Genomic DNA, 25,611 nt, shown 5'->3' with positions numbered 1-25,611 from the left:
TCGTTGTTAACTTTGTTCAACAATGACAATAAATAAATAACTTGACTTGATAACTATGTGTATGATACATTTTTTTAATGTATTCTGTTTGTGCAAATTTTCAGAAAATGCTAATATGGCACGTTGTGCAATTTTTTTCTGAAGATGGCATGGGTGTAATCAGGCAGATGACAGTGAAAGTGCTTGTGGGACTTGGAAAAGGGCATAGATCAGGGGTGCTCACATTTTTTCAACATGCAAGCTACTTTTAAAATGACCAAGTCATCAAGTCAACATATTCATTCAGAAATATATTTGTAGTCCAGTGATAAAGAAAGAAAGAAAGAAAGAAAGAAAGAAAGAAAGAAAGAAAGAGGATTAAATGGGTCAACATGTTCCCATGTGCATGTATGCTGATCATTGCACAGAAAACGTATGGTTTAAAATTGTTCAGGTTATATCTGCCTATGTTTGATTTGTTCAGTAAAAGTGTGTTTACGTTAAGATGTTTTGCTGTATATTTGTGTGTTTTCCAGCGCATAGGTGAGGGATAATTGGTGTGTGTGTGTGTGTGTGTGTGTGGAACGCAGACGTTTTGCTCGCAGCATCTCCCAGGATCTGCGGCGCGTCTGTGGTCCGTGTGCACTTTGAAGCGCATTTTCCGAGCGAGGCGTCTCGATCAGTTTACGAAAGGATTGCAAGCTCACGCGACAACCCCGGTAGTTTCGCATGTATTTAAAGAAAACAACAGCGAAACTCTTTTTCCTGTCCCTGTCTGGTCTCATACAAAATGCTGGTATCTAAACTATACATTGATTTTTTTTCATTATAGTTGTAAGAGGCAACGATGAGTCGTTTTTTTCTATTATGTTATTCAAATATATTTTGTGCTTCAAATTTACATGTTCAACTAACAGCCTTTCGTTTCAGATTACTTTCGGTTGAATGTGATTATTTGTTCATTATTTAGGCTGTAATGGACCGTTTGAATTCTGCGGCTTTAAGAGAGCCAGCAGCCTCACATGCAGGTGCTTTTTGATTTTTGTGCCACGAACGTGGAAGCAGTGGAGACACACGGTTTCTTACCGTGTCCCGTCCTGTTTTTAATCCAACCTGTGTGAACTCTTTTATGTTAAAACGTTCTACGACTCTGGAGTGGATCCCTGAAGGTAACGGGGCGCGGACACGCGTAAGCCAGCGGTCCCCCTACACTAGTAAGAAACCCATCTCCGTGTGGTTTGCCCATGGACGCAGACCAAATCGGACTATGTGGACTCTGGAAAGGAAAAGTGCTTCGCAACGGCTCAAGTAAGTGCCGCTGCGAGTGGAAGATGCTAATGTGTGGACCGAGAGAATAGCTACGCTAACGGCTCATGGACGATCCGCTAACGGCTTACGGACGACCTGCCAAAGACTCTCGGAAGATGCATTAACGACCCGCGGATGGTTATCCTTTGTGTTTGCTTCGAAAAACGTTGGAACGCTCTGCTGTTTTGAGCTAACAGTGGCTAGCAATAGGAAAGATCTAATCTTGTATTAGGAATCATGGCTGAGGATGAAGACTCTGCTACATTGAAGAAACGGCAAGTGAAGCCTACAGTCAAAGCTATGGAAGATGCATAACAGAGGAAGAAGGGCTCAAGGAAAGCTACTCTAGCTCAGCTTACAATGAAGAAGAATGTAATGCTTCGTTTAATGGATGATGATGGCAATTTGGAAGTGATTAAGAACAAGTTTGTGCTTGAGTTCAATAAATTCTTTATGGAGTTTTGTGAGCTGAACATTTCTGTTAAAGAGCTGCTGCAGAAAGTTGCTTCAGAGGAAGAAGTGACCAGTGATCAAGACGCGTGGTTTAGACCAAAATCTGATTCATTCAAGGGCTTCAGTGATGATGTCGAGTTTTGGATTAATGAGGTCCATGGACGTGTAAAGGAAGCAAGGGAAGTTGATGAAACCATCGAACCGTCTGATAGCATATCAAAGGTGTCATCACAAAAGTCAAAGAAGTCTAAGGCCCTGTTTTCACTTGGTCACTTGTAACTGTTTTGGGTGATTGGATCACGAGAACGGATCTCGCAGCATCTGTTCGCACTTATCCATTAACATGCGTCTCGAGCGTGCCATTTGTGATCACATCACCCCCCCGCCGAACGTGTGCAAATGCAACATGCGTCATTTCCGTTTTTAACGACTGGGGGCAGTAAAGCGCAAAACCACGGCAAGTTTTACATGACAGCGAATAAGAATCAACTTCCTGTTTGCGGACTATATCGAGTCACTGGTTTTAATTCTACTGCAGCTCGTATGGATCCGAACGAGGAGTAACGACTGGTGGGACAGAGTGGTGACGACTTTATTTTCGGATCAACAGTGGCTGGCAAATTTTCGGATGCAACGTGGCACATTTAATCACATATGTGGGAAACTGCGACCGCTGCTCCGCTGACAAAATACGCTAATCCGGAATGAAATTTATTAGCATGCTAATAAACGAGTCTAACAAAAATTATTTGTTTTCGCTTCTTGTTTGTAACTTTATAATGACGACGCCGGAAGTTGGGGCGCCGACCAAGTACGTACACGGGAGAGGTGAGTGGAGTAGGCGGTCGTTAATGTGGACTGAGCTCGCATTCTGTTCGCACGTCCTTTTTTTTTTTTTTTTTTTTTTTTTTTTTTTCCCTTGTCCGGTCCGGCCATAATGACAAGCAGAAGTGTCTCTGAATGTCTATGATGGCTGACAGATTTTATTCTCAGAGGTAGATCTTGAGAGTGTGAGCCACGTGGGTGGTTTCAGGAGCTACCTCTTTAGTGGTTTTATTATAATGTTCTTGGTGACATTCTGGCCATGACCGGACTGAGGGGGATAGATAGGGAGGTGAGTAGAGGGGAAATGAGTGTGTGGGGGGGGAGGGGGAGGGGGGATGATGAGATGATGAGGGGATAGAGAGAGAGGAGTAGAGGAGGCAACTGGCAACAATATACAATTGTGTTAAGAGAGAACAAAACAGATCGTAAATATGCATAGCTAATTGTCAGATAGTACATATATACCCATACAAACATACATGCGAGTTCATTCAGTGATGTTAATAATAATAGCGATGATAATAATAGCAACGTTAATAGTAATAATAATAATAATAATAGTAATAATAATAATAATAATAATAATGTTGATAGTAATAATAACGATGATAATAATCTACTCATGGATCAATAAGACAATAAGCTATGCAATAGTGTACAACAGTGTACCCGCGCTTGTGAATATTTGTGTGTGTGTGCGTGTGTGCGGGTGTATGTGTATATTTGCATGTGTGTATACTTGTGTGTATGTGCATGTTTGCATCTGTGTATACGTGTGTGTGTGTGTGTGTGTGTGTGTATGGATGTGGTGGTGTGTGTATGGATGTGGTGGTGTGTGTACCTGAATGTAGGGGTGGGTGTGTTTAAGTACGTCACTGGAAGTAGGCTGCCAATTAGTGCGGTCTCCGAGGCCGCAACCGCCCCACGCCAGCGACGAGCCGGGGGGGGGGGCCCCGGACACGACATACCCACCGCAAAGCCGGCCAGGAAGAGGCCCGGAGCAGCAGGCCCCCCGGCCGGAGGGCACCCGCCCCACGAGGAGCCAGGGCAGGATGACAGGGAGGCAGATACCCCAAGGAGAAGGGACACCACCCAGGGCGGACAGGCAGCAGAGCCCGGCCCCCGGACGGGGGCCCCCCAGGGCAAGCGAGACCAGACCCATCCCCATGACAGGACCCAGCCCCTTCACCCACCGGGAGGATCGGTACCCAGGGCGGGCCCGGGCACCCAGAGGCCCCCCCCCTACGGACCCAGTATGGCACATCAACCGGCCCCCTCCACCCCCCACACCCCCCAGCCACCCCCACCGCCCCGGGACCCCCCGGCACCAGGGGACAGCCCCCCCCCGGCCCCCGGGGCCACAGCCGTACCCCCGCCCCCAACGCCGGCAAAGCGGGCCCCCGAGCGAGAGTCCCCCCTGGTTCCCCCTGTGTCCTGTAAAAGAAGAAGATAAATAATTAAAAAAAAAAAGATAAAATTAAATATTCAATCCGTGGGCCCCCGCCCACCATTGTCAGACCCCCGTGTCTCAGGTCGTCGCCGCCCACCCGCCCCCGAGCGGCGCAAGGGGACCACCCGGGCAGCGGCCCAGTCCCGGGATTGGGGGAAGGGGGACCCCGCCACAAGTGGCAAGGTCCCCATAAGCCCAGCCGGTCTCGCACCTCGGGGGCACCGGACTGCACAGGGCCCATCCAGGGTGGGAAAGATGTCGGGTCCGGCCCCCACTAGCAGGCCGACCCCACTGTGTGTAGGAGTGTCAGTGTGTGTATATGTGCACTTGCTGGTGTGTTGGACTATAGTGCGTTTAAAATGGAGGGGTGGTAAGGCCCTGGGGCAACCACACTGCTGCTGAGCAGGGCGGCGGCCGCAGTGCACGAACCCCCCCCCCAGGCCCTAAGTGTCTATAATGCTGTTCGCACGTCCTTGACGAATGCATTTTTATGCGATGCGATCACCAAAACCACCTCGGGAGGTGGTTTTGGTGATCGGATGTCAAAACGGATTTGGACTGTTTGCACTTGGTAATTTCATGCGTTTTTCGTAATCTGATCAGCAAAAAACGCATGAAATGACCAAGTGCAAACAGGGCCTAAAGCAAGCTCTGGTCATTCTTCAACTTCTTCAGCACGCTTGGAAATGGAATTGGAAAAGGCTGCACTTTTGGCAAAGGCAGCAACACTGAAAAGGAAGAAGGAAGCCTTGGAAGCCCAAGAAGTAAAGCTTAAAGCTGAGAAGGAAGAACTCGAGCTTCAGACAGCTTTGGCGGCTGCAGATGCTAAACCCCTGGTTTTGGAAAAGTATGAAGAAGAAGAAGATGCTCTACAAAAGGAAAATCGACAGTTTAAGCCACAAGAGAAGCAAGCAGCGATTGTGAAGAAAGGTCATGGAGAACCTGATACAGACCATGCTGTGACCACTGAGCACCGCAGAAATACAAAACACAAACTTAAGCCACTATTGCATTCCAGTTCTGAACAGTCACTTCCATCAGCTGCAAGTGATGACGATGATGATGAGTCCTTCGTAAGCCGCAGTTCAGCTGACAGCCAAGCAGGTGCACCCACTGTGAGGCGACGTCAAAGAGATATGACAGAATTACTGATCAAGCAACAAAAACTTTCTACCCTACCACCACAACACATCCCCATCTTCAAGGGAGATCCTCTGGAATACAGACTCTTCATTAGAGCCTTTGAGCATGTTGTTGAAGGTAAAACAGAGAGCAGCAAGGATCGTCTGTACTTCATGGAACAATACACTAGCGGACAGCCCAGAGAGCTGATACGAAGTTGTCTACATATGGATCCAGACAAGGGTTTTCGCAAGGCAAAGAAACTCTTAAAGGAACACTTCGGAAATGAATACAGGATCTCTGTAGCATACATAGACAAGGCCTTAAGTTGGTCTACAATCAAGACAGACGACGGCGAAGGTCTCAACGCACTGGCTCTCTTCCTCACAAGCTGTAACAACGCCATGTCAGATCTGGACTATATGGAAGAGTTGGATAATGTAGCCAACATGCGTGCCATTGTCAGTAAGCTTCCGTATAAGCTAAAAGAGAAGTGGAGGAGCGTTGCCTTTGACATCCAGGAGCGAACGTCAAGAAGACCAAGGTTTAAGGATCTTGTTAGGTTCATTAACAAGCAGGCTAAGGTTGCACTAAACCCTTTGTTCGGAGACATAAAGGACAGCAACAAGGGTCAAGCAAGGTGTCCAGCTAACTTCACTTTGGAGAGAAAGAGTCACAAGACGATCTTTACTACGTTTGCAACACCTGTGAGTACTAAAGCAGAAGTTGGAATGGAGTCAAAGCTAAGCAGAAGGAATGCTTCTAGTCCCATCAGCGCTTTCATCAAGCCCTGCCTTTTCTGTCACGGCGAATACAGCAATTATTTGCAATACGTGCAATGCAAGAAACTGAGGAAATCGCTTCACAAGGAGACGATAGACTTCCTCCGAGGCAAAGGACTGTGCTTCAGTTGTTTGAAACAGGGGCATATGAGCAGATCTTGTGAGGAGAAACTACACTGTGAGGCCTGCTCGTTGCTTCATCCCAGTGTTCTGCATGTGAAGAGCAAGGACAAGGTTACATCATCATCATCAAAGGACGGTGAGAAGCAGTCTGTGATCAGTAGGTTTGTAAACAAAGCAAACACCGCATGTTCTGGTACTAGGGCCGGGGACACAGACCGTATTCTTGCCATTGTTCCAGTACAGGTTAAAGCAAAAAAGGGCAACAAAGTAGTAACGTTGTACGTCTTTTTGGACCCAGGCAGTACGGCGACCTTCTGCACCGAACACCTTATGAATAAGCTCAACCTCAGTGGGAGGAAGATTGACATTCTCCTAACAACTATGGGAGAAAAAAAGACTGTTCGCAGCCTCGTCGTAACAGTCTTGGAAGTGTGCGGCCTAGAAGGTTGCAACTTCATAGAACTCTAGGAAGTTTTTTCTCAAAAAAACATCCCAGCTAGTAAAAGGAATGTTCCACAGCAAGAGGACGTGGACAGGTGGCCTCATCTGAAACAAGTGAAAATTCCCCATATCAATGCAGAAATAGGACTGCTGATCGGAACCAATGTGCCGAAGGCAATGGAACCAGAGGAGGTCATTAGAAGTGTCAACAATGGACCTTACGTTGTGAGAACTGTCCTTGGATTGACGGTGAACAGGCCATTGAGGGACAACAACTGCGAACCTGCTGGAAATGGAAAATACATTACATCCAACAGGATATCCGTAGCCAAACTGGAGGGGCTGTGGAATCAACAACTGGAATATGACTTTCCAGAAAGTACTCAAGAACAGCTGGAAATGTCCCAAGAAGACCTCAAATTCATGGACAGTGTGTCGCAATCAGCTAAACTGGTAGAGGGGCACTACTGTATTGGCCTACCACTAAAGAGCAAGGTGCTTCAAATGCCGAACAATCACGCCACTGAGAACAAGGTGAAAAACCTGGTTGAAGAAATGGCAGCTCTTGATGAAATCATCGCCAAGCTGACCAAGGAGAAGAAAGTCTTACAGGAAGCTCATCAGCAAACCCTGGACGACCTGCAGTGTGAAGAAGACAAAGTCAACACTCTGACCAAGGCCAAAACTAAGCTGCAGCAGCAAGTGGACAATCTTGAAGGGTCACTGGAACAAGAGAAGAAGATTCGAATGGATTTAGAGAGAGCAAAGAAGAAGATGGAGGGTGACCTCAATGAGATGGAGATCCAGCTCAGCCAGGCCAACAGGCAGGCGGCTGAGGCACAGAAACAACTCAAATCAGTTCATGCACATCTGAAGGATGCTCAGCTGCAGCTGGATGAGTCTCTCAGGGCCAACAAAGACATGAAGGAAAACGTCGCCATTGTTGAGAGACGCAACAACCTGCTGCAAGCTGAGGTGGAGGAACTGAGAGCTGCTCTGGAACAAACTGAAAGAGGTCGTAAACTGGCTGAGCAAGAGTTGCTGGATGTTAGTGAGAGGGTGCAGCTACTGCACTCTCAGAACACGAGCCTGATCAACAACAAGAAGAAGCTCGAGGCCGATGCTTCCCAACTTCAGACTGAAGTGGAGGAAGCAGTGCAGGAGTGCAGAAATGCTGAGGAGAAGGCCAAGAAGGCCATCACTGATGCTGCCATGATGGCAGAGGAGCTGAAGAAGGAGCAGGACACCAGCGCTCACCTGGAGCGCATGAAGAGGAACATGGAGCAAACTATCAAAGATCTGCAGCATCGCCTGGATGAAGCTGAGCAGATCGCCATGAAGGGAGGAAAGAAGCAGGTGCAGAAGCTGGAGGCCAGGGTGAGGGAACTTGAAAGCGAGGTGTAGATGGAACAGAAGAAGAGCAGTGAGGCTGTGAAGGGTGTTCGTAAATATGAGCGCTGCATCAAAGAGCTCACCTATCAGACTGAGGAGGACCAAGCCATCTCTACCTCCAGGACTTTTCCAGACAGAGGACCTCTACGCACGTCGAAGTTGGAGGCAGGTCCAGTATATGGCGGATTTTTTTCGGAAACGATGGGTAAGAGTGTACCTGCCAGAGCTCCAAGCGCGCCAAAAGTGGTCAAGAGTGTCACGGAACTTCATGCCAGGCGACATCGTTTTGCTGGTCGATGAGACTGCACCAAGAAACTCCTAGGTCATTGGCAAAGTCATCGAAGCAGTTCCAGACGAACATGGACTGGTTCGCAGGGTTCGTCTGAGAACCAAGACCAGTGAACTAGTCAGACCTATCACCAAGGTCTGCCTTCTCGTAGAAGCTGTTTGAAACAGAGATCCAAACAGACCTTCTTATAGAGACTTTCAACACTAAGAGTGAAGACATGACTTGCTGTCGTTAAAACTGTTGTTAAAACTGCAGCATTTGCCCCATCGTGACCTGATTTATTTTGTTGTAATTGTTTCTTAGGTCAGAGAACAATTAGGGGCTGGATTTGTAAGAGGCAACGATGAGTCTGCCAATTTTCGTTTTTTTTTATTATGTTATTCAAATATATTTTGTGCTTCAAATTTACATGTTGAACTAATAGCCTTTCGTTTCAGATTACTTTCGGTTGAATGTGATTATTTGTTCATTATTTAGGCTGTAATGGACCGTTTGAATTCCAACGCTGGCTGCACTGCGGCTTTAAGAGAGCCAGCAGCCTCGCACGCAGGTGCTTTTAGATTTTTGTGCCACGAATGTGGAAGCACACGGTTTCTTACCGTGTCCCGTCCTGTTTTTAATCCAACCTGTGTGAACTCTTTAACGAAACTGGAATAAAAGAATTTATGTTAAAACGTTCTACGACTCTGGAGTGGATCCCTGAAGGTAACGGGGCGCGGACACGCGTAAGCCAGCGGTCCCCCTACAATAGTTTCAGATTTAAAATTAAATCTGCTTTATGTCTCCTTTATTTGATCTGAACAGTGTCGAAGCCGATACGTCACATTTACGTTTCACTGTAAAACACAGCACATATAAAAACGTAATCCAGCACATTGTACATTATGACCAAAATCAACCACATCCACCGTGTTTTCTAAGCCTGCCTGAACGATTCTACCTGCTGTAATTGATCTCTCTCTCTCTCTCTCTGCGATCGACCCAAACTCCCTTCGCGATTGACCAGTAGATCGCGATCGAGGTAATGGGCACCCCTGGCATAGATGCTTGTGTAACTTGGACATTGATGTACAGGACAGGGGGCTCCATCCTATCACCTCTCCTCTCCTCACTCTCTCCCTAAACTCTCCAAACTATAAACGCTATCCAAAATCTAGTAATCCAAACTGTCTCCAAATCTCAACTGACTGCAACTCTCCTACAATAACCCCCATTTTGAATGGAGCCTGAGGGGTCTATATAAACCGTTAAACCTCGCGGCAAAATCTGAACCACTTCCCGAAGCAATCACGTGGTACGGCCGGGCAGCGAGGCGTCACGTCTCGGAACATCACTACCTGCCACAGCCCAAGATAATTTGATAATTTTTGTTCTTAGTCAAAGTTTAGTTTAATTATTTCTGAGATTCTGTTATTTAGCCCCTGTTAGAGAGTGATTTTTTGTTTCTACTTTATTAGCCCTTTTGCATTCCTCCCAGTGAGTGCTTTTGGTTTCGATCTGTTTTAGTCTAGGTTTATCCTTTAGTTATATGTAGCTTGCCCCATTTTCCTCCTTTGGAGTGATTTTTAGTTTATCCCTTGTTTTTCCCCATCCTCGGCCCTTTACCCTTGAGCAACTCATATCTTGCCCATTTTTCATAGATTAGGTACCCTAGGAGTTTCACGCGTGTCGGGTACAATAAAAATCTTTGTCTCTCACTACCCTCTGCGTCTGAATCCTGCCTTGAGTCCCAGCCTGACAAAGTGTTTTACAGTGTTGTGAGTACACTGCTTCTAAGAGTTAAATGTATTAAAACACATTTTCCCTCTGTCGTATAGTCGACGGATCCACTCCCACCCACCAGATAAAGAAATGCATAGTTTATGAGAGCAACCTCATGGAGTTATTTGCTGTGTGTCCTGTTTTCACCACTGGCAAACACAGCAGAATGAGTTACTGCACCAACTCAGCCAGAAGGAAAAAGTCGTCCTTGGTGGAGACATGAGGGCTGACTCTCCAGGTATTAATATTTCACTGAATAGCAAATTGTATGTAGATGTTTGTTTTTGAGTGGCAGGAAAAATGCAATTGAGAATAATAAAGTTTAACTTTCTTTTTTCAGGACACTCAGCAAAGTTTGGTAGTTACGCAACAATGGACAGCAGTAAATAATTCAATGCCAGTAAATGTTTGAGTGTTTATACTGAAATGACTCCTGTCAATTATTAGGTTACATACACATTGCTTGCTTATGAAAAAAAAAAAACATATAAAAATAGTTTATATAACCGCACAGAAATCCTGTTTGTCACACTTTATTACAGTTACATTTTTACACCCACTGAAGAAGTAATCCATAAAATCTTTGAATTTAATTTTAAATCTGAAACGGGGAGTGTCTATTCTGGACCCAAATGCACCACACAGACAAGGTTTGGAAGGTTAAAAAAAAAAAAGGCACAGCTTTATTTCTTGAGAGAAGGCGGCTGGTCAGTCGAAAAGAGGGAAAAAGGGGCCAAAAAGAAACAACTGCGCCAAACAGGTCAAAAAGGGGCCAACGGCAAAAAAGGAATCCTCTTCTTGGGAAAAAACAGGTCAAAACACAAAACTCACTCAAACGCCGAAGTCCATGGGAAAAGCTGGAGGCGAGAACCAGCACAGGCAAGGTCAATAGCCGAGGACTCAGTCCAGGGTTTCGTGCTGGAGTGTCGTGCATGGCAGAGGAACAATCTGGCAGGGAGGAGAGGGAGCAGGGCGGCTAAATAGTCAGGCAGGGAGAGCAGGTGAAGAGAGTTGGTGCTGATTGACCTGGGTGGTGATGCCTTCAGGGAAGAAACGAAAATTAAGCACCAACAGGACAGCAAACCATGACAAAATCATAACATTTAGCAAACCAAAACCTACTGGAGAATTCCCTTTAGTCGCAAAGGACCATAGTCCTCCTTATAAATTTGGCCTGCATTCTGCAAGGAGACCCGATTCAGGCATACTGGCTCCAATCCTGGATGGTCCACCATGAATTTGAGGTCCCCCTCAACCTCCCGCAGGCGTCTGCTAACCTACAAGATAGTACACAGTATAAATGCCATTGTGTCTCAAAGATGTATGCAATAAACAATAATCAAGACTAGATTTCATTTTTGATATCTTGACTCTACCTGTGGTATCTCCAAGCGGCATACATTTTCCTGCTCCGTGGGCATGGTGTTACAGTTTCCACAGGAGCACAGCATCAGAATAGAGAGGCTCTGGAGAGATGTTTACGTGTTTGTACTGGACCTGTTCTATACCATCTTTACCAACACGGAGAGAGGAGGTTTCCTAAATCTGGACAATGAAGTGCATGTCTATGCTCGGCACTGGTGCTTTCTGCCTCACATTAAGAGGCACCTGGAGAGTTTCCGGAAGGGCTGGAACTGCCACAGACTTAGGGAAATCAGTCTCCACTTTAACTGTGGTCACTTCATGAGCATGATGCACAGCAGGACCCCATGCAGGTAAGAATTTAGTATTTCTGTTTGTAATAATAGATTGACTGTTTAAGATCACATTGCACCTTTTTGTTTTTTATAAGTTGAAACATTTTTTTCTATAAACAGTAACTAGGCCTACCTTTATGTTACCAGGTGAACACGTGGAAGATTTATTTCAGGTCTTTAGATAATGACCACAATCACTAAATTACCTATTATAGCAAAACGTTACACCCTTGTATTGTTTTTTTTTTTACCCTTTAATTATAGGTTGATTTAGAGTAAGGAGTAGACTGCACCGGACCCTGTGGTCCCCGACAGCCAGATGTTGTGGGCCCTGAAGTCCAGCTTCAGCGATCACTGACGATGGAGGAAGCAGAACAACTCCCAGAGTCTGATGGCCCCCTGTCCAGTTTGATTGATGTATATATATGCAAACAGTGAGCCTATTATCAGGAATGTTGCAATAAATTAAAAAATAAATGTGGTGTGGTTACAGGTTACCCACACTACCCTCACAGTGCTGTACCCACCCAATGTTGTACCCAAAGTAAAAAAAACAATGATAATATAATTACTCTATGCATAACTAAATAATAAAAAAAAATATTTCAAAGGTCTCTTGAAAGTAACTTAAACATAAGCAGCACACTCAATTCACTTATACAATTGAAATGAGGATTCTTCTTTCTTCTTTAATTGGTTGCTTTCCAGTTTTTTTTAAGCACTTCCTTGCCTTTGGTCTTATGCCTTCATTAAACACCTAACTCTTCCCTTCTGCTTCCTAACTCTTCTCTTTAAGTACTGTGGAGGGGCAAAGTCGAGTCGAAGGAGGAGGCAGGCAGCGTCAAGTGCAGGAAGGAAATAAAACTTTATTCTTTTAACCCCCAAAAAAACATAAATAAAGCAACAGGAAACAGTTTCCCGGTCCTCTAGTCTCGCAACAGACTAGCCAGCTCCCCTTACCATATCAAAATGAGCCCCCTTTACATCGGGCAGCATCCTGTGGCCAATTGGGCCACCCCACTAACTGTGGGGGACCTTGAAAATACAAAGCATTCCAACAAAACCAATCACACAAAGAAATACACACTTCAATAAACAGAACACAATCCCCCCTAAACATACAAACCCTTAAATACAAATAAACCCAGCATTTTCCCCTTAATTGCATATTCTAACAAAAAACCAACACCGCCCCTTACGGCAATGGGCTACGCCACTTAGCCCGGCGCTCAATAAAAGCCCACGCCTGCAGCGGCGCGTGCTTCTGCCCAGGAGCAGCGGAGCCGACCGGGACCAAGGACGGATGCAGGTGAGGTGTGTGTGTGTGAGTAGCATGGTGTCTAGGGTGGAACAGATGTTACAGGTTGGTAAATGGGAAAGAATGGGAGTCGCGGTGCTCCGCGCTCCCGACACCGACACCCTGCTCACGCCACACGTCCCCCCGCCCCAAAGCACGGCAGGGCACAAAAACAGTATTAAATACAACAAACATCCACGACACAACCCTGTGTGTGTGTGTGTGTGTGTGTGTGTGTGTGTTGTCTATATATTTTTATATAATATCTGTCTATATATATATATATATGTATATATATATATATGTATATATATATATGTATGTATGTATGTGTATAGGTATATATGTATGTATGTATGTGTATATGTATATATATATATGTATGTATGTATGTGTATATGTATATATATATGTATATATATATAATAATAATAATAATAATAATAAACTTTTATTTGTACAGCGCTAAATCACAACCAAAGGCGTCTCAAAGCGCTTTATACAATCAGAGAGAACCAACCGGGCCCCCGGAGCAAGCAAGATGCAACAGTGGCTGGGAAAAACTCCCCTGTGTGAAGAAACCTAGGGCAGAACCAGACTCCAGAGGGCCATCATCTGCCTATGAGTAGTTGGGGTGAAGTAGAAAGATAGAGGAGAGACAGAGAAAGAGAGAAAGGAGCAGAGTGAGCCAGGGTGGCAGACAGGACAGAGTGAAAAACAGATACACCAACCAGGCAAAACGGATATAAACACAAAGAATAGGAAATAATTCAAGGCTGCTGTCCATGTGGAGTGTAAGTGTCCATGCTTTGGAAGGCAAGAGCCTAGCTCGATGGACAATCTGCCATAGGACAAGTCCAGGTCCTAAGCGTGGAGGTGGGACGAGCGATGACACCAAGACCCCCAGGACAGCACAATCCAGCTCCTGGCGCAGTGGTCATCACCTGCCGGGGACACAGAGACTGCGGCAGTATCATGCATATCGAGCATACTGTACAAAGCATAATGAGAGCTTGGACAGAGTGGATAGAGTAAAAGATTGATTGGGTGAGGAGAGTGATAAAGGCTCCGCCTGCACAGAGCAACGATCCCTGTAACGGGAGCGAAAGATCTCCCTCCACGGCGTAAGCCTACAGCAGCTTAACTGACAGTGGATGGAGTCTAACGAAAAAGGAAAGTCTTAAGTCTACTCCTAAATAAACTATGTGTATATGTATATATATATATATGTATATATATATATATATATATACATATATATATGTATATATATTTATATATGTGTGTGTATATATATGTACATATATATATATATATATATATATGTATATATATGTATATACATGTATATATATATATATGTATGTATATATATATATGTATTTATATATATATGTATGTATGTATATACATATATATGTATATGTATGTATGTGTATATATATATATATGTATGTATGTGTATATATGTATGTATGTATGTGTGTGTATGTGTGTATGTGTATGTATATATATATATACATATATATATATATATATATATATATATATATATATATATATATACATATATATATATGTGTGTATGTGTATATATATGTGTATATATATATATATATGTGTATGTAGTTGAGCGTCCGAAGCGCTTCGGACGCTCGGACAGTTGAGCGCTCAGACGAAGCGCTCATCTGCTTCGAACGTCACTCAACTGCTTCGAACGTCACTAGTCACGTGACCAATCTGCGCCTCGGCACAGTGTTTCGATATGTTTGCTTCATAAGCAAGAGCGCATGTGTCGGAGCCTTGGGTGTCAGCGGGCCTTCACTACCTGCCTGTCTGTGTCTGACCCCCGCACGTTTTTGGATTCTGATTCTGCCTGCTGAAACTAGAAGACCTTCAAATAATCTGTTGCTGAAATCTGCTTGTGGTTCCTGAGCCGAACCTTGACAATATCATGCATTTAGTGATTTGTCTTTCTAATTTCTCTTTTAAATAGTGTATTTCCTTTATCGCTATTTCTCTCTATGACAGAAATCTGTCAATCCGTCAATTACAATCACTCGTAATTTAATGGTGTCTGCTGTACAAAAGAACAATTACCTCCAGCATAGAGCACCTGCATTCCTTCTCAATTTTCAACCTTTAAAAAATTTAAATATGTTTGATGACCTGGACATAAACCTTGTTACACAGTAATACAATGTACTGTGTAATTGATGTTCCCCCGCCACTAAAGTTGTGCTCACTTAATGTTTGGTCTTTCTGGCTTTTGGGTCCCTGTAGACTGGCTGCAGTGTCCCTTGGAGCAACTCTTTTGCCTAACTGGTCCAATGGGCAAACCTTTGCCCATGTCTATGGTCTATTAGTGACAATATTATTTATTATGTATGTTATGGATTCATTTATATTTTACAGTTTATTTTTCTGTATGCTTTTGAGACATATCTGCTGAAAAACATTTCAAAATGGCATATTGAACTGTAATAAAACATGAAGTACAAAGTTCTTTACAAAGTTATATTCAGCTATGTCTTACCCCTCAGTGTGAAACCGTTCCATGAGTGAAATGCACCACCATTTCCTGATGCAGGGCAAGTCCATCTAAAAAGTTTAAGTTGAGGGTAAAGGTCATTTTCAGAAAGACCAGGATTTCACAAATGGCCAACTCAACATTTTATGTGAGTGTACCAGTTACTGCAGAGTGCTTATATTTTTAAGGACATTTTAAATTGGGGCTTCAACAATTTATCAAACGTTAAATCGCCTACTGTTATGATAATAGAATAACTCTTGGGTCATTTCTTAATAGGATAATGTCCAGTTGTTCAGAGTTGTATATTAGACTTGGTTGAATTTAGACAATTATAAACCATTGGTAGTTATGGTGTGGTCTGTTTTGTCACTTTGTCCTTGGTTTGTGAGGAAAAAGACTGACCTCGTGAAAAAATAAAAACCTTGGATGAAGCATATATTGAAGTAATCAATCACACCTCATTTCTGGCATTTCTGGCATTGTCTCAAAATAATCAATTAAGTGTTGCCTGTATTTTTTAATTTAGTGCAACCTAATTTCTTAAGTCAGACCAAATCAATTGTTTCAGGTTGTCCTGAATTAAAATAAGGTTGTTTTCTTCATTGATTTGATGGAAATAATATTTAGTTTAACCTAAAATATTTCATTTCATAAAAAACACTTAAGACAGTTGGTGCAAACTAATTATTTTAAGGTGTCTCAAATTAAAAAAAAAAAAAAAAGAAGTTATTATTAACTTGTTGAAACTTGAATTGTAAAAACTGCCTTCAGTACATTTTGATCAATACTCAGAACACATTTCTTTTAGAACATATTTATTTTTATTTATTTTTTCTAAATCGGCATTTTCTTTATACATTTCCTTCATGAAAAACCCTTTGAATAATGCAAAGAAGATGTCAGACAATACATGCATTTCAAAAAGTTAATGTCACGGATTCCTGTCAGGCTGCCAGCACAGGTGCGATCCTGGGAGGCTGCTGGCACAGGTGTGATGATGATGATGACGCACCTGCGCACACCTGGTGTGGTTAGGAGGAAGATATAAGGCGGCAGCATGAGAAGTCTTCAGGACGCCAACGAGGACGCTCGCGCAAGCTGCTGTGAAGATCGGCGGACAGTCCGCCTATGAGCCCGCCTGCGTGCCGGACGACGTTTTTTCCCATGCGGGAGACGAGCCGCTGTTAAGGACTTCATCGACGGCACTACCCGGGGATGGAGTTTCCTCGACCTTAGACTAGTGATGTCCATACGAGGCTTCATGAGGCTTTAAACCCTTTTGGACTATTGTGTTGAAAATTGGTTCTTTACTCGAAGCTTCATTCATCAAGAACGTGGGGGACATCTGCTGGCACATTGGTTGGACTGCAGAAGGTCCATGCAAAAGGTTGATGACCCGAGCAAGTGTGCACTTTGAGATTTGCTGTATTTGTACACTTTTATTATTTATTTATTTTATTATTTATTTATTCCGACGTTGGTAACTTTTACTCTGTGTTTTATGACTCTGTGTTTTCGTATGTCCTCGTATGTATGTTGGCTACTGAACACAAATTTTCTTATCCTTCTGCTTTCCTTTGATATATTCATCTTGAACGAAATTTGTTCCTCAGGCCAACATTAAATAGATAATTAATAATAAACCATTGCCAAAATCATTGCTGAAAATGTTAGGGTCAGAAATAATAGGAGAGGTAAAGTATATGTGAATATGCAGATGAAAAGAAGAAATTGATTCATAATATGTATATGTATACATATATATGTCGTGTGTGTGTGTGTGTGTGTGTGTATAATGTGTATATATATATGTTGTGTTCTTTTTCTTTTTTCTATATATTTTTTCCAAAAAGAGTTAAGACAACTCATACACAGCACACAACTTACTAGAGTTCTTCAAAAGCGTCTGGGCTATTTCACTGCACAATTCTGCAATTGCAGATGGCTCTGTTGAAAAATTAGCGGCTCACCTCTTAGAGCAACGCTGAAATCTTACAGGAAACAAAAGTAAGCTGATCACGTCAATTTCAATTTCAAAACATTCCTTACTTTGCAAATTATAACTCCACAAGATGTTGTGTCCTTCTGGGTGCGGTGTGGAACAGTTTCACACTTCCATCGGGAGATATTTAAATAATGCATTCTTAAAAAGGCTCTCAACCAAAAGACATATGCAAGTGTGTATTAATGTATTCTTTTGCCATTCGTGAAAAAAAAACCCAGAGAATGGCCAACCTTGTTGAGTCTCTGCACTTGGTCAGCTGTTTGTTGTCTGTGGCAGCAAAAGGATCAACGAAAATGGCTCGCGACTCTCTTGGACACATAACCTTTAGCAGGAAGCGAACTATAAAGTATACTTTATGCAATACAATTCTTCATATCAAAAGATTGTACACTTACCACTAGCAGCCAGTGGTTATTTTCACAGACTGCTCCAATCAAACAGTCCCACTCCAAGATGTGGAGCTGCAAGTAACAATGATTTCAGTGGTCAAGAAGCCAGACTTAAACCATCAACTTGTAAATCTTACCTTTTTCATTTTTTTTACCAGTGCCTTTCCAAATTTCTGTTATGGCAAAGGAATCAATGACATATATTTTCTCAGAAATTTGGTTGGCTAAAAAGTGTAAAAAACAATTTAAAAGCTGGACATGAGGAAGAGGAAAAATTACTTGTGCCACATTCAACAACAACAATCTCATCAAGAGGTTGATGACCTCACCTCACGGACAAGCTCTTTGGATGGAGCCAAGGTTTTGAAGTCAGCTGTAAAAAGCTTACAAGGGCCGTACCTTGCCCAAATGACTTCCGCCTTGGATTTAAAAATGTCATTTACACCTGAAAATTGACAACATTTTATGAGGTACAGATATGCTGCCGAAATATACTTTAATATAATGACAAATCGTGAGCAGCATGAGATTTACCTGGAGTTGGACATGCAGCGCACTGAGGGACATTTGGAGCACTGCATTGAACTGGAGGAGAGCTTGCGATCCTTTTCAGTTTTGCGGGAATCCTCTCCTCTGGTCCAATGCAGTGCTCCAACTGGTGTTGTTTGCTGACATTGTTGACCTCCCTCTTTTTAAATAGACCAGTTTGTCCTCTATGTTGGACACAATGAATGGCTCCAACATGTCTGGGGCCATTTTGCCGCCTTTTCTCTGTTCTTGCCTGATGTTTTTTTTCAAAACTTTGTCGCCAACACAAAAGGTCACGTCTTGACCTTCTTCAAGGTTTTTATGTTGAATTTTTTTGGGGGACTTTTCAACATTTTTCTGAACTTCAAGGTAGGTTTCTTGAAGTTTTAGCAGTCCCTCAAATGGGTCCTCATTGTTGAGAAGTCTTTCAACCTTCTCGTGGGTGACCTTGAGTGTAACAGACATTAAATATCAAATGTTCTGTAAGAACAAAATAAATTTTGTTCTTACCAAATAATCATCGGGAACCTGTGAAGGGTATTTGGCCTCTCGACCAAACATTAAAAAAAAAAGGACTGTTTGGTTGTGAGTTGTTTTTTTGTTCTCAGTCCAAAAGTCACTTGTCTCAACATAGAAAATGTGTTAAAAGTAAGTAACTTACCTCTGAATGGTGCCATTAAGTTTTTCCACCAAACCATTTGTTTGGGGATGGTACGGAAAGCAAAAGCTCCGCTTAATGGCCATTTTCTCACACAGATTTCTATTTAGCTGTTGATCAAATGAACAGAAACAGGTGCATTATATAAAGCACAGGAATATCGCAATGGACAGTTTGGTTCTCACCTTATTCTTGAACTCTGTCCCCTGATCTGTTAGCAGTCTCTGAGGTACACCATATGTGTATATAAATTTAAGAATACAACTGGTGACCTCTTCTGCTGTTTTACTCTTCAGAGGGTAGGCTACTGCCCATTTGGTAAAATAATCAACCATTACACAAATGTATTGATTACCGTCCTCTGTCTTGGTCAGGCGCATCAGGTCCATCCCAACCAATTCAAATAATAATAATAATAATAAACTTTTATTTGTACAGCGCTAAATCACAACCAAAGGCGTCTCAAAGCGCTTTATACAATCAGAGAGAACCAACCGGGCCCCCGGAGCAAGCAAGATGCGACAGTGGCTGGGAAAAACTCCCCTGTGGGAAGAAACCTAGGGCAGAACCAGACTCCAGAGGGCCATCATCTGCCTATGAGTAGTTGGGGTGAAGTAGAAAGATAGAGGAGAGACAGAGAAAGGAGCAGAGTGAGCCAGGGTGGCAGACAGGACAGAGTGAAAAACAGATACACCAACCAGGCAAAACGGATATAAACACAAAGAATAGGAAATAATTCAAGGCTGCTGTCCATGTGGAGTGTAAGTGTCCATGCTTTGGAAGGCAAGAGCCTAGCTCGATGGACAATCTGCCGATAGGACTAGTCCAGGTCTTAAGCGTGGTGGTGGGATGAAGCGATGACAGCAAGACCCCCAGGACAGCACAATCCAGCTCCTGGCGCAGTGGTCATCACCTGCCGGGGACACAGAGACTGCGGCAGTATCATGCATATCGAGCATACTTTACAAAGCATAATGAGAGCTTGGACAGAGTGGATAGAGTAAAAGATTGATTGGGTGAGGAGAGTGATAGAGGCTCCGCCTGCACAGAGCAACGATCCCTGTAACGGGAGCGAAAGATCTCCCTCCACGGCGTAAGCCTACAGCAGCTTAACTGACAGTGGATGGAGTCTAACTATAAGCTTTAAGAAAAAGGAAAGTCTTAAGTCTACTCCTAAATAAACTAACTGTGTCTGCCCCCCTCACCGAGGCTGGAAGATGGTTCCAAAATAGAGGTGCCAGGAAACTGAAACACCTACCTCCTGATCTAACTCTAGAAATTTTTGGGATAACTAAAAGACCTGAATCCTCAGAGCGAAGGGCTCTTGGAGGATGATAAAGTTCAATGAGTTCCCTAATATAAGAAGGAGCCTGAGAATGAAGAGCTTTGTAAGTTAAAACTAGAATCTTAAATTCAATTCTAAATTTGACAGGCAGCCAATGCAAAGAAGCTAAAATTGGAGTAATAAGCTGCCTCCTTCTAGTTCCGGTTAACAATCGTGCCGCAGAGTTTTGGATTAACTGTAATGTCCTAAGGGATGAATTTGGGCATCCTGCTAGTACCGAGTTACAGTAATCTAGCCTAGACGTAACAAAAGCATGGATTATTTTTTCCGCATCTTTGAAGGACAAAAAACTTCGAATTTTGGCAATGTTTCTGAAGTGGAAGAAAGCTGACCTCCCTACATTCTGTATATGAGAATTAAAGGTCAGGTCCTGATCAAAAGTGACTCCTAGGTTCCGCACAGTAGAACTGGGTGTAGTACCAAATAGACCACTTTGTCCATCAAAAACTCTGTCCCTACTCTCTCGCGATCCAAATATAATTACCTCAGTTTTGTCGGTATTAAGCAACAGGAAATTCTGTGTCATCCAAGTTCTGACATCACGAAGACAAGATTCAAATTTGGCCAACTGATGAGCCTCGTTTGCCTTAAAAGAAAAGTACAACTGTGTGTCATCTGCGTAAGAATGGAAACTGATGCTATGCTTTCTGATGATGTCACCAAGAGGTGACATGTAGATGTTGAAGAGGAGTGGCCCAAGTACAGATCCTTGCGGGACACCATGACTAACCCTCCTACGTTCTGACGAATGATTATGAACATGAACAAACTGAAAACGGTCAGACAAGTAAGATCCAAACCAGTCCAAGGCGCGATCCTTGATGCCGATAGTATCTTCTAATCTCCTAAGAAGAATGCTGTGGTCAACTGTATCAAATGCTGCACTGAGATCTAGGAGGACCAGAACAGAGAGAAGACCTTTGTCAGATGCACACAAGAGGTTCGGAAGGTTCGAGATTGGCCTATAATTTGAAAGCACACTCGAGTCCAAATTGGGTTTTTTGATCAGAGGCTTGATTACAGCCACCTTGAAAGCATGAGGGACAAAACCTGTTGATAGAGAATGATAAATAATTCTAAGAATGACACAATGAAGCAATGGGGAAACCTCCTTGAGAAGCCTGGTTGGAATTGGGTCCAGAAGACTGATGGTCGACTTTAGCAGAGGAGACAAGAGAATCAAGTTCCGAGAGTCCAACTTGCTGAAAACTTCCGAAATACACACTGGGGTTGCCATGTTGAGACAGATCTGCCATGTGACCTGTGGAAGACAAAGAAGACAAAGAAGACGAGGAATTCCCAATCTCAGTTCTGATACCTTCTACTTTTTGCTGGAAGAAGTTCAGGAAATTGTTGCTTGACAGGCCAGTAGGGACGCATGGCTCAACACAATGATGGCTCCTCGTCAGCTTAGCAACTGTATTAAATAAAAACTTTGGGTTGTTCTTGTTAGAGTCAATAAGAGCAGAAAAGTAGGAAGTTCTACTGATACGCAGGGCCTTTTTATAGGACCTAAAGCAATCCTGCCAAGTCTTGAAGGATGAAGCTGTTTTTGTCAAACGGCAAGTTCTCTCAAGCCTTCGCAAATTTTGATCGATCCTGCCTTTTCATACTGTATCCCTGGGTAAAATCAGGCATGTTAAATAGACAGTTAAAATAAATAAATAAATAGCAGTTAGGGCTAAAAGGAAGCAGTTCATAATAAATAAGTTCATGATTAAAAGGTCACTTCAGAGTAAAAGTATGACGGAGTAATTCAGCGGTAGATTGTGAGTTCGGTGTTGTGAATGTGTCTCCCAAAGAAACGGACCCGTTTAACAAAATGTATTTTATTTTGGAGAAGCTGGTGTGAAGGCGTGGTTGAGGTGAGCGGAACGGGAGAGAAGGGAGAGAGCGAGTCGGAGGAAAAAAAGGGAAAGGTGCATGGTAAAACAAAAAAGCAAATTAAGTGTGATAGAAGTCCGTCATTACAGTCGTTCTAGTGTTCGACCAGAACTCTTCTGAAGGATTGGTGACGAACTTCTAGCGAGTGTTGAGTGGAGAACTCAATACGAAAAACGGAAGACGAAGAGAGTGCACGTAGCTGCTGACCAAGTGGCTGCTAACCCGGAACTTGGCTAACGAGCTAGCGGCTAGCAACCTCGTGGGTCGAGTCGGAGAGAGCAGGTGCGCAGTGGAGCTGAGCCGAGTTGGATGGTCGTCCGCGGTGGAGCCGAACCGAGTTGGATCGTCGTTCCCGGTGGAGTCGAACCGAGGTGGAGCCGAGGTTGGTCATCGTCTGCGGTGGAGCGAGCTGAGGTGGATCGTCGTGGTGGGTCGTCGTCCACGGTGGAGTTGAGCCGAAGAGGATCGTCAGCCACCCGGCGGGAGTTTCTTGCCTTCCTTTGGAGCCTCCCTTCCCCTGCTTCAGCGGCTATTCTTCTCACCTGAGGTACAGCTACCTTTTTGTTTTGGCCTGTAAGGTGAAGCAGCCAGTCGTTTTAGGCTACCACGTACCCGAGCTGCAACCAGGCCTGCTACGGTAACTCAAGTATTGCCGGCTATTTTATTTTATTGGGGGCCCCACAGTAACAGTGTGTCGTGTGTATGTGAAATATGTGAACAAAGTCTGTTTACAAATGTTAATTATTGTGCTTTTATTTGTTGAGTAAACATTTTCTTAGTTTATTTTCCCTGAAACAGTGTTGGTGTTTGATTTCATTGTTTTACAGTCATTAAGGTAAATGAGAAATGTTAAAAACTGGTTGAGCAGACACATAAGATACAAGGTGTTTCAATTCATTATTAAAATGTGTGTGTTTGCAAGGTAAAAATTTAAAGGGTCACACAGTAGTGGAAACCATTGATTTCCATACATTTAAGTTCCTTACAGAAATCTTGTTTGTTATGTTATATTTTAGAAAGAGCTCAGGTTAGCCACCTCTCCAAATGTTAAAATACACCAGAGAGGCGCTACAATACTTACCTTATAAGGGGCAAGATCATCCAATGTTGATTTCAGAATACAGGAAAAGCGATCTGTCAAGGAGTCTAGATCAAGATCAGTCAAGTGGGTGGGGGTAGAGGCCGGAAGCATGTCAAGAGGTACAAGGGCATCAAGCAGATCAGGAAGCCTCTCCTTAAATTCAGCAACAACAGAGTCCGAAATGTTTCTACTCATTATAGACCTTGCTTGGGGAATGTGATCCGCTACAATAAAGCCGAAAGTGATCAGAAAGTGGTCAGATAAAACGTCGTTTCGGGGAAAGATTGTCAGCTGCTCTACACCAAGTCCAAAAGTGAGCACAAGATCCAAAGTATGACTATGCTTATGAGTGGGTACATTCACAACTTGAAGGAAGCCTAAGGAGTCGAGGATAGATTTGAAATGAGAACTCAGACTGTCACTCTCAATGTCGACATGAATATTAAAATCTCCAATCACTATGATCTTATCTTTAGTCAATGCTAAAGTAGACAAAAACTCTGAAAATTCATCTAAGAAAGAAGAATATGGACCAGGGGGATGGTAGACAACAATGAATTCAACGGAATCTGTCTGTCTATCAGGTGTCAACAAAATAGACATAGTTAAACTCTCAAATGAGCCATAATTAGATTGAGCCTTGAGATTGACTAACAAATTGGAATTATAAATAGCTGCAACGCCACCTCCTCGACCACTATCACGAGCCTTATGAGTATTAATATGACTAGGAGGAGTGGCTTCATTAAGACTAAAATATTCATCTTGACGTAGCCATGTCTCTGTGAGGCCGAAAATATCAACACTATGTTCACTAATCAATCATTAACTAAAACTGCCTTGGAATGTAGAGACCTAATGTTAAGAAGGCCACATTTCACCATTTTGTTTGTGGGAGACCCTGGAGCCACCTCCGACCGGGCCCCCTTATTTCTACAATCTATTCGAACTAGGTTACTATGATCTATTGGACATTTGCACAGTATAAGAGGTTTGGAGGTGCGAGGGACCGACACAACTTCTATTGGAAAAGACTGGCAGGGCTTCGGGGACTTACTAACGGCAGGGGACGGCAGTGAGAGAAGCCCAGAGTAGCGTATAGGACTACAACTCTGTTGCCTGGTCTCCACCCTGGAGCGTCAGTGAGTGGAAGCTAAAATTTTAACTATATTGCTGGATAAGAGAGCTGCACCTTCCCGGGTGGGATGAATGCCGTCCCTCCTAACAAGACCAGGCTTGCCCCAGAAAGGCTTCCAGTTATCTACAAAGCCCACCGAGTTATTGGGACACCACCCTGACAGCCAACGGTGAAAAGATGACATGCGGCTAAACATCTCATCATTCCTAACATTTGGCAAGGGGCCAGAGAAAACTACTTTGTTCCTAACGAAAACTACTTCGTCCGACATGGTCTGAGCAAATGCGCACACCGAAGCTATGTTTAACTTAGTGACCTCGGACGATTTCAGGCGTGCATCATTGAAACCACAGTGAATTACAATCCGCCTAAATCTCCGTTTATTCTTAGCCATTAACTTTAAATGCCCTTCAATATCGCCCGCCCTGGCCCCGGGGATGCACTTCACTGTGGCCGATGGCTGTCCTAGGTTAACATGCCTCACTATAGACGAACCGATCACCAGAGTGTCAATCTCAGTCGGCGTGCTGCTGAGTGGAGCAAACTTATTCGAGACATGGACGGAGGGGGCCTGGTGCTGAGAATGGTGGTGGTGCCCGGCAGGCTTGTTAAGGCTACGCTTCCTCCTGACAGTCACCCAACCGACCTTTCCCGGCTGCTCGGGAGCCGCGAAGGGAGGGGAACTAGTGGGACCTAGAGACTCCGACGCTACGCTAGCGAATGAACGCTCCGCTCCAGCTAAGCTAACCCTACTAGCTACAGGACTACTATGCTCGAAGGAGCGAAGTCGTTCCTCAAGCTGGCTAAGTCTCGCCTCAAGCGCTAACATAGTACTACATTTAACACACATCCCTGACTCGGTAATTGAGGACGAGCTAAAGCTAAGCATCTGGCAGTGTGAGCAAGAAAAGACGGGAGGAGAGAGAGGAGGGACAGAGGAGAGGTGAGAGGGAGAAGCCATGGCTTCGACTGTGCTTATGCAAACAGATAGAGATAGGTGTATTGAGAAGATACTAAATAATTTGGAGAACGATCACCTTTTAAGAGAAAACAGTCCAGTGGTTCGCTCAGTCAGAGCTCAAGCTCAGGAGCGGCGTGGCTGGCTGGCTGGCCGGCTGTACTGTCGCCTCC

The 25,611-nt window shown here is 43.7% G+C and overlaps 1 protein-coding gene, 1 long non-coding RNA gene and 2 pseudogenes across 3 annotated transcripts; 1 reads left to right on the top strand and 3 right to left on the bottom strand.

Moving 5' to 3' along the window:
* Window positions 1–7,002: 7,002 nt before the first annotated feature.
* LOC142889667 (myosin-8-like) lies at window positions 7,003–7,973 on the top strand. Its single transcript, XM_076028465.1, has one exon. The coding sequence runs from the start codon at window positions 7,039–7,041 to the stop codon at window positions 7,885–7,887; it is 849 nt and encodes a 282-aa protein (XP_075884580.1). The 5' UTR covers window positions 7,003–7,038; the 3' UTR covers window positions 7,888–7,973.
* A 9,506-nt stretch (window positions 7,974–17,479) lies between these two features.
* On the bottom strand, window positions 17,480–18,953 carry LOC142889615 (uncharacterized). 2 transcript variants are annotated; one of them, XR_012926860.1, is made up of 6 exons: window positions 18,885–18,953; window positions 18,176–18,821; window positions 17,984–18,098; window positions 17,853–17,918; window positions 17,688–17,779; window positions 17,480–17,607 (listed from the first exon to the last, which is right to left on the bottom strand). It is a non-coding gene; the product is annotated as an uncharacterized LOC142889615 (long non-coding RNA). The 2 variants fall into 2 exon arrangements; XR_012926859.1 differs by having other exon boundaries at window positions 17,984–18,821.
* A 1,085-nt stretch (window positions 18,954–20,038) lies between these two features.
* Window positions 20,039–22,652, bottom strand: LOC142889624 (uncharacterized; annotated as a pseudogene).
* Window positions 22,653–22,814: 162 nt separating this feature from the next.
* Window positions 22,815–24,676, bottom strand: LOC142889623 (uncharacterized; annotated as a pseudogene).
* Window positions 24,677–25,611: the final 935 nt, after the last annotated feature.

Source organism: Nelusetta ayraudi, unplaced genomic scaffold (assembly GCF_046127955.1).
Source record: "Nelusetta ayraudi isolate G7.1 ecotype Tasmania unplaced genomic scaffold, CSIRO-AGI_Nayr_v1 ptg000023l, whole genome shotgun sequence".
NCBI classification, from domain to species: domain Eukaryota; kingdom Metazoa; phylum Chordata; class Actinopteri; order Tetraodontiformes; family Monacanthidae; genus Nelusetta; species Nelusetta ayraudi.
Note: the sequence above shows the minus strand (reverse complement) of the source record. Positions and strands in the feature narration are given on the sequence as shown.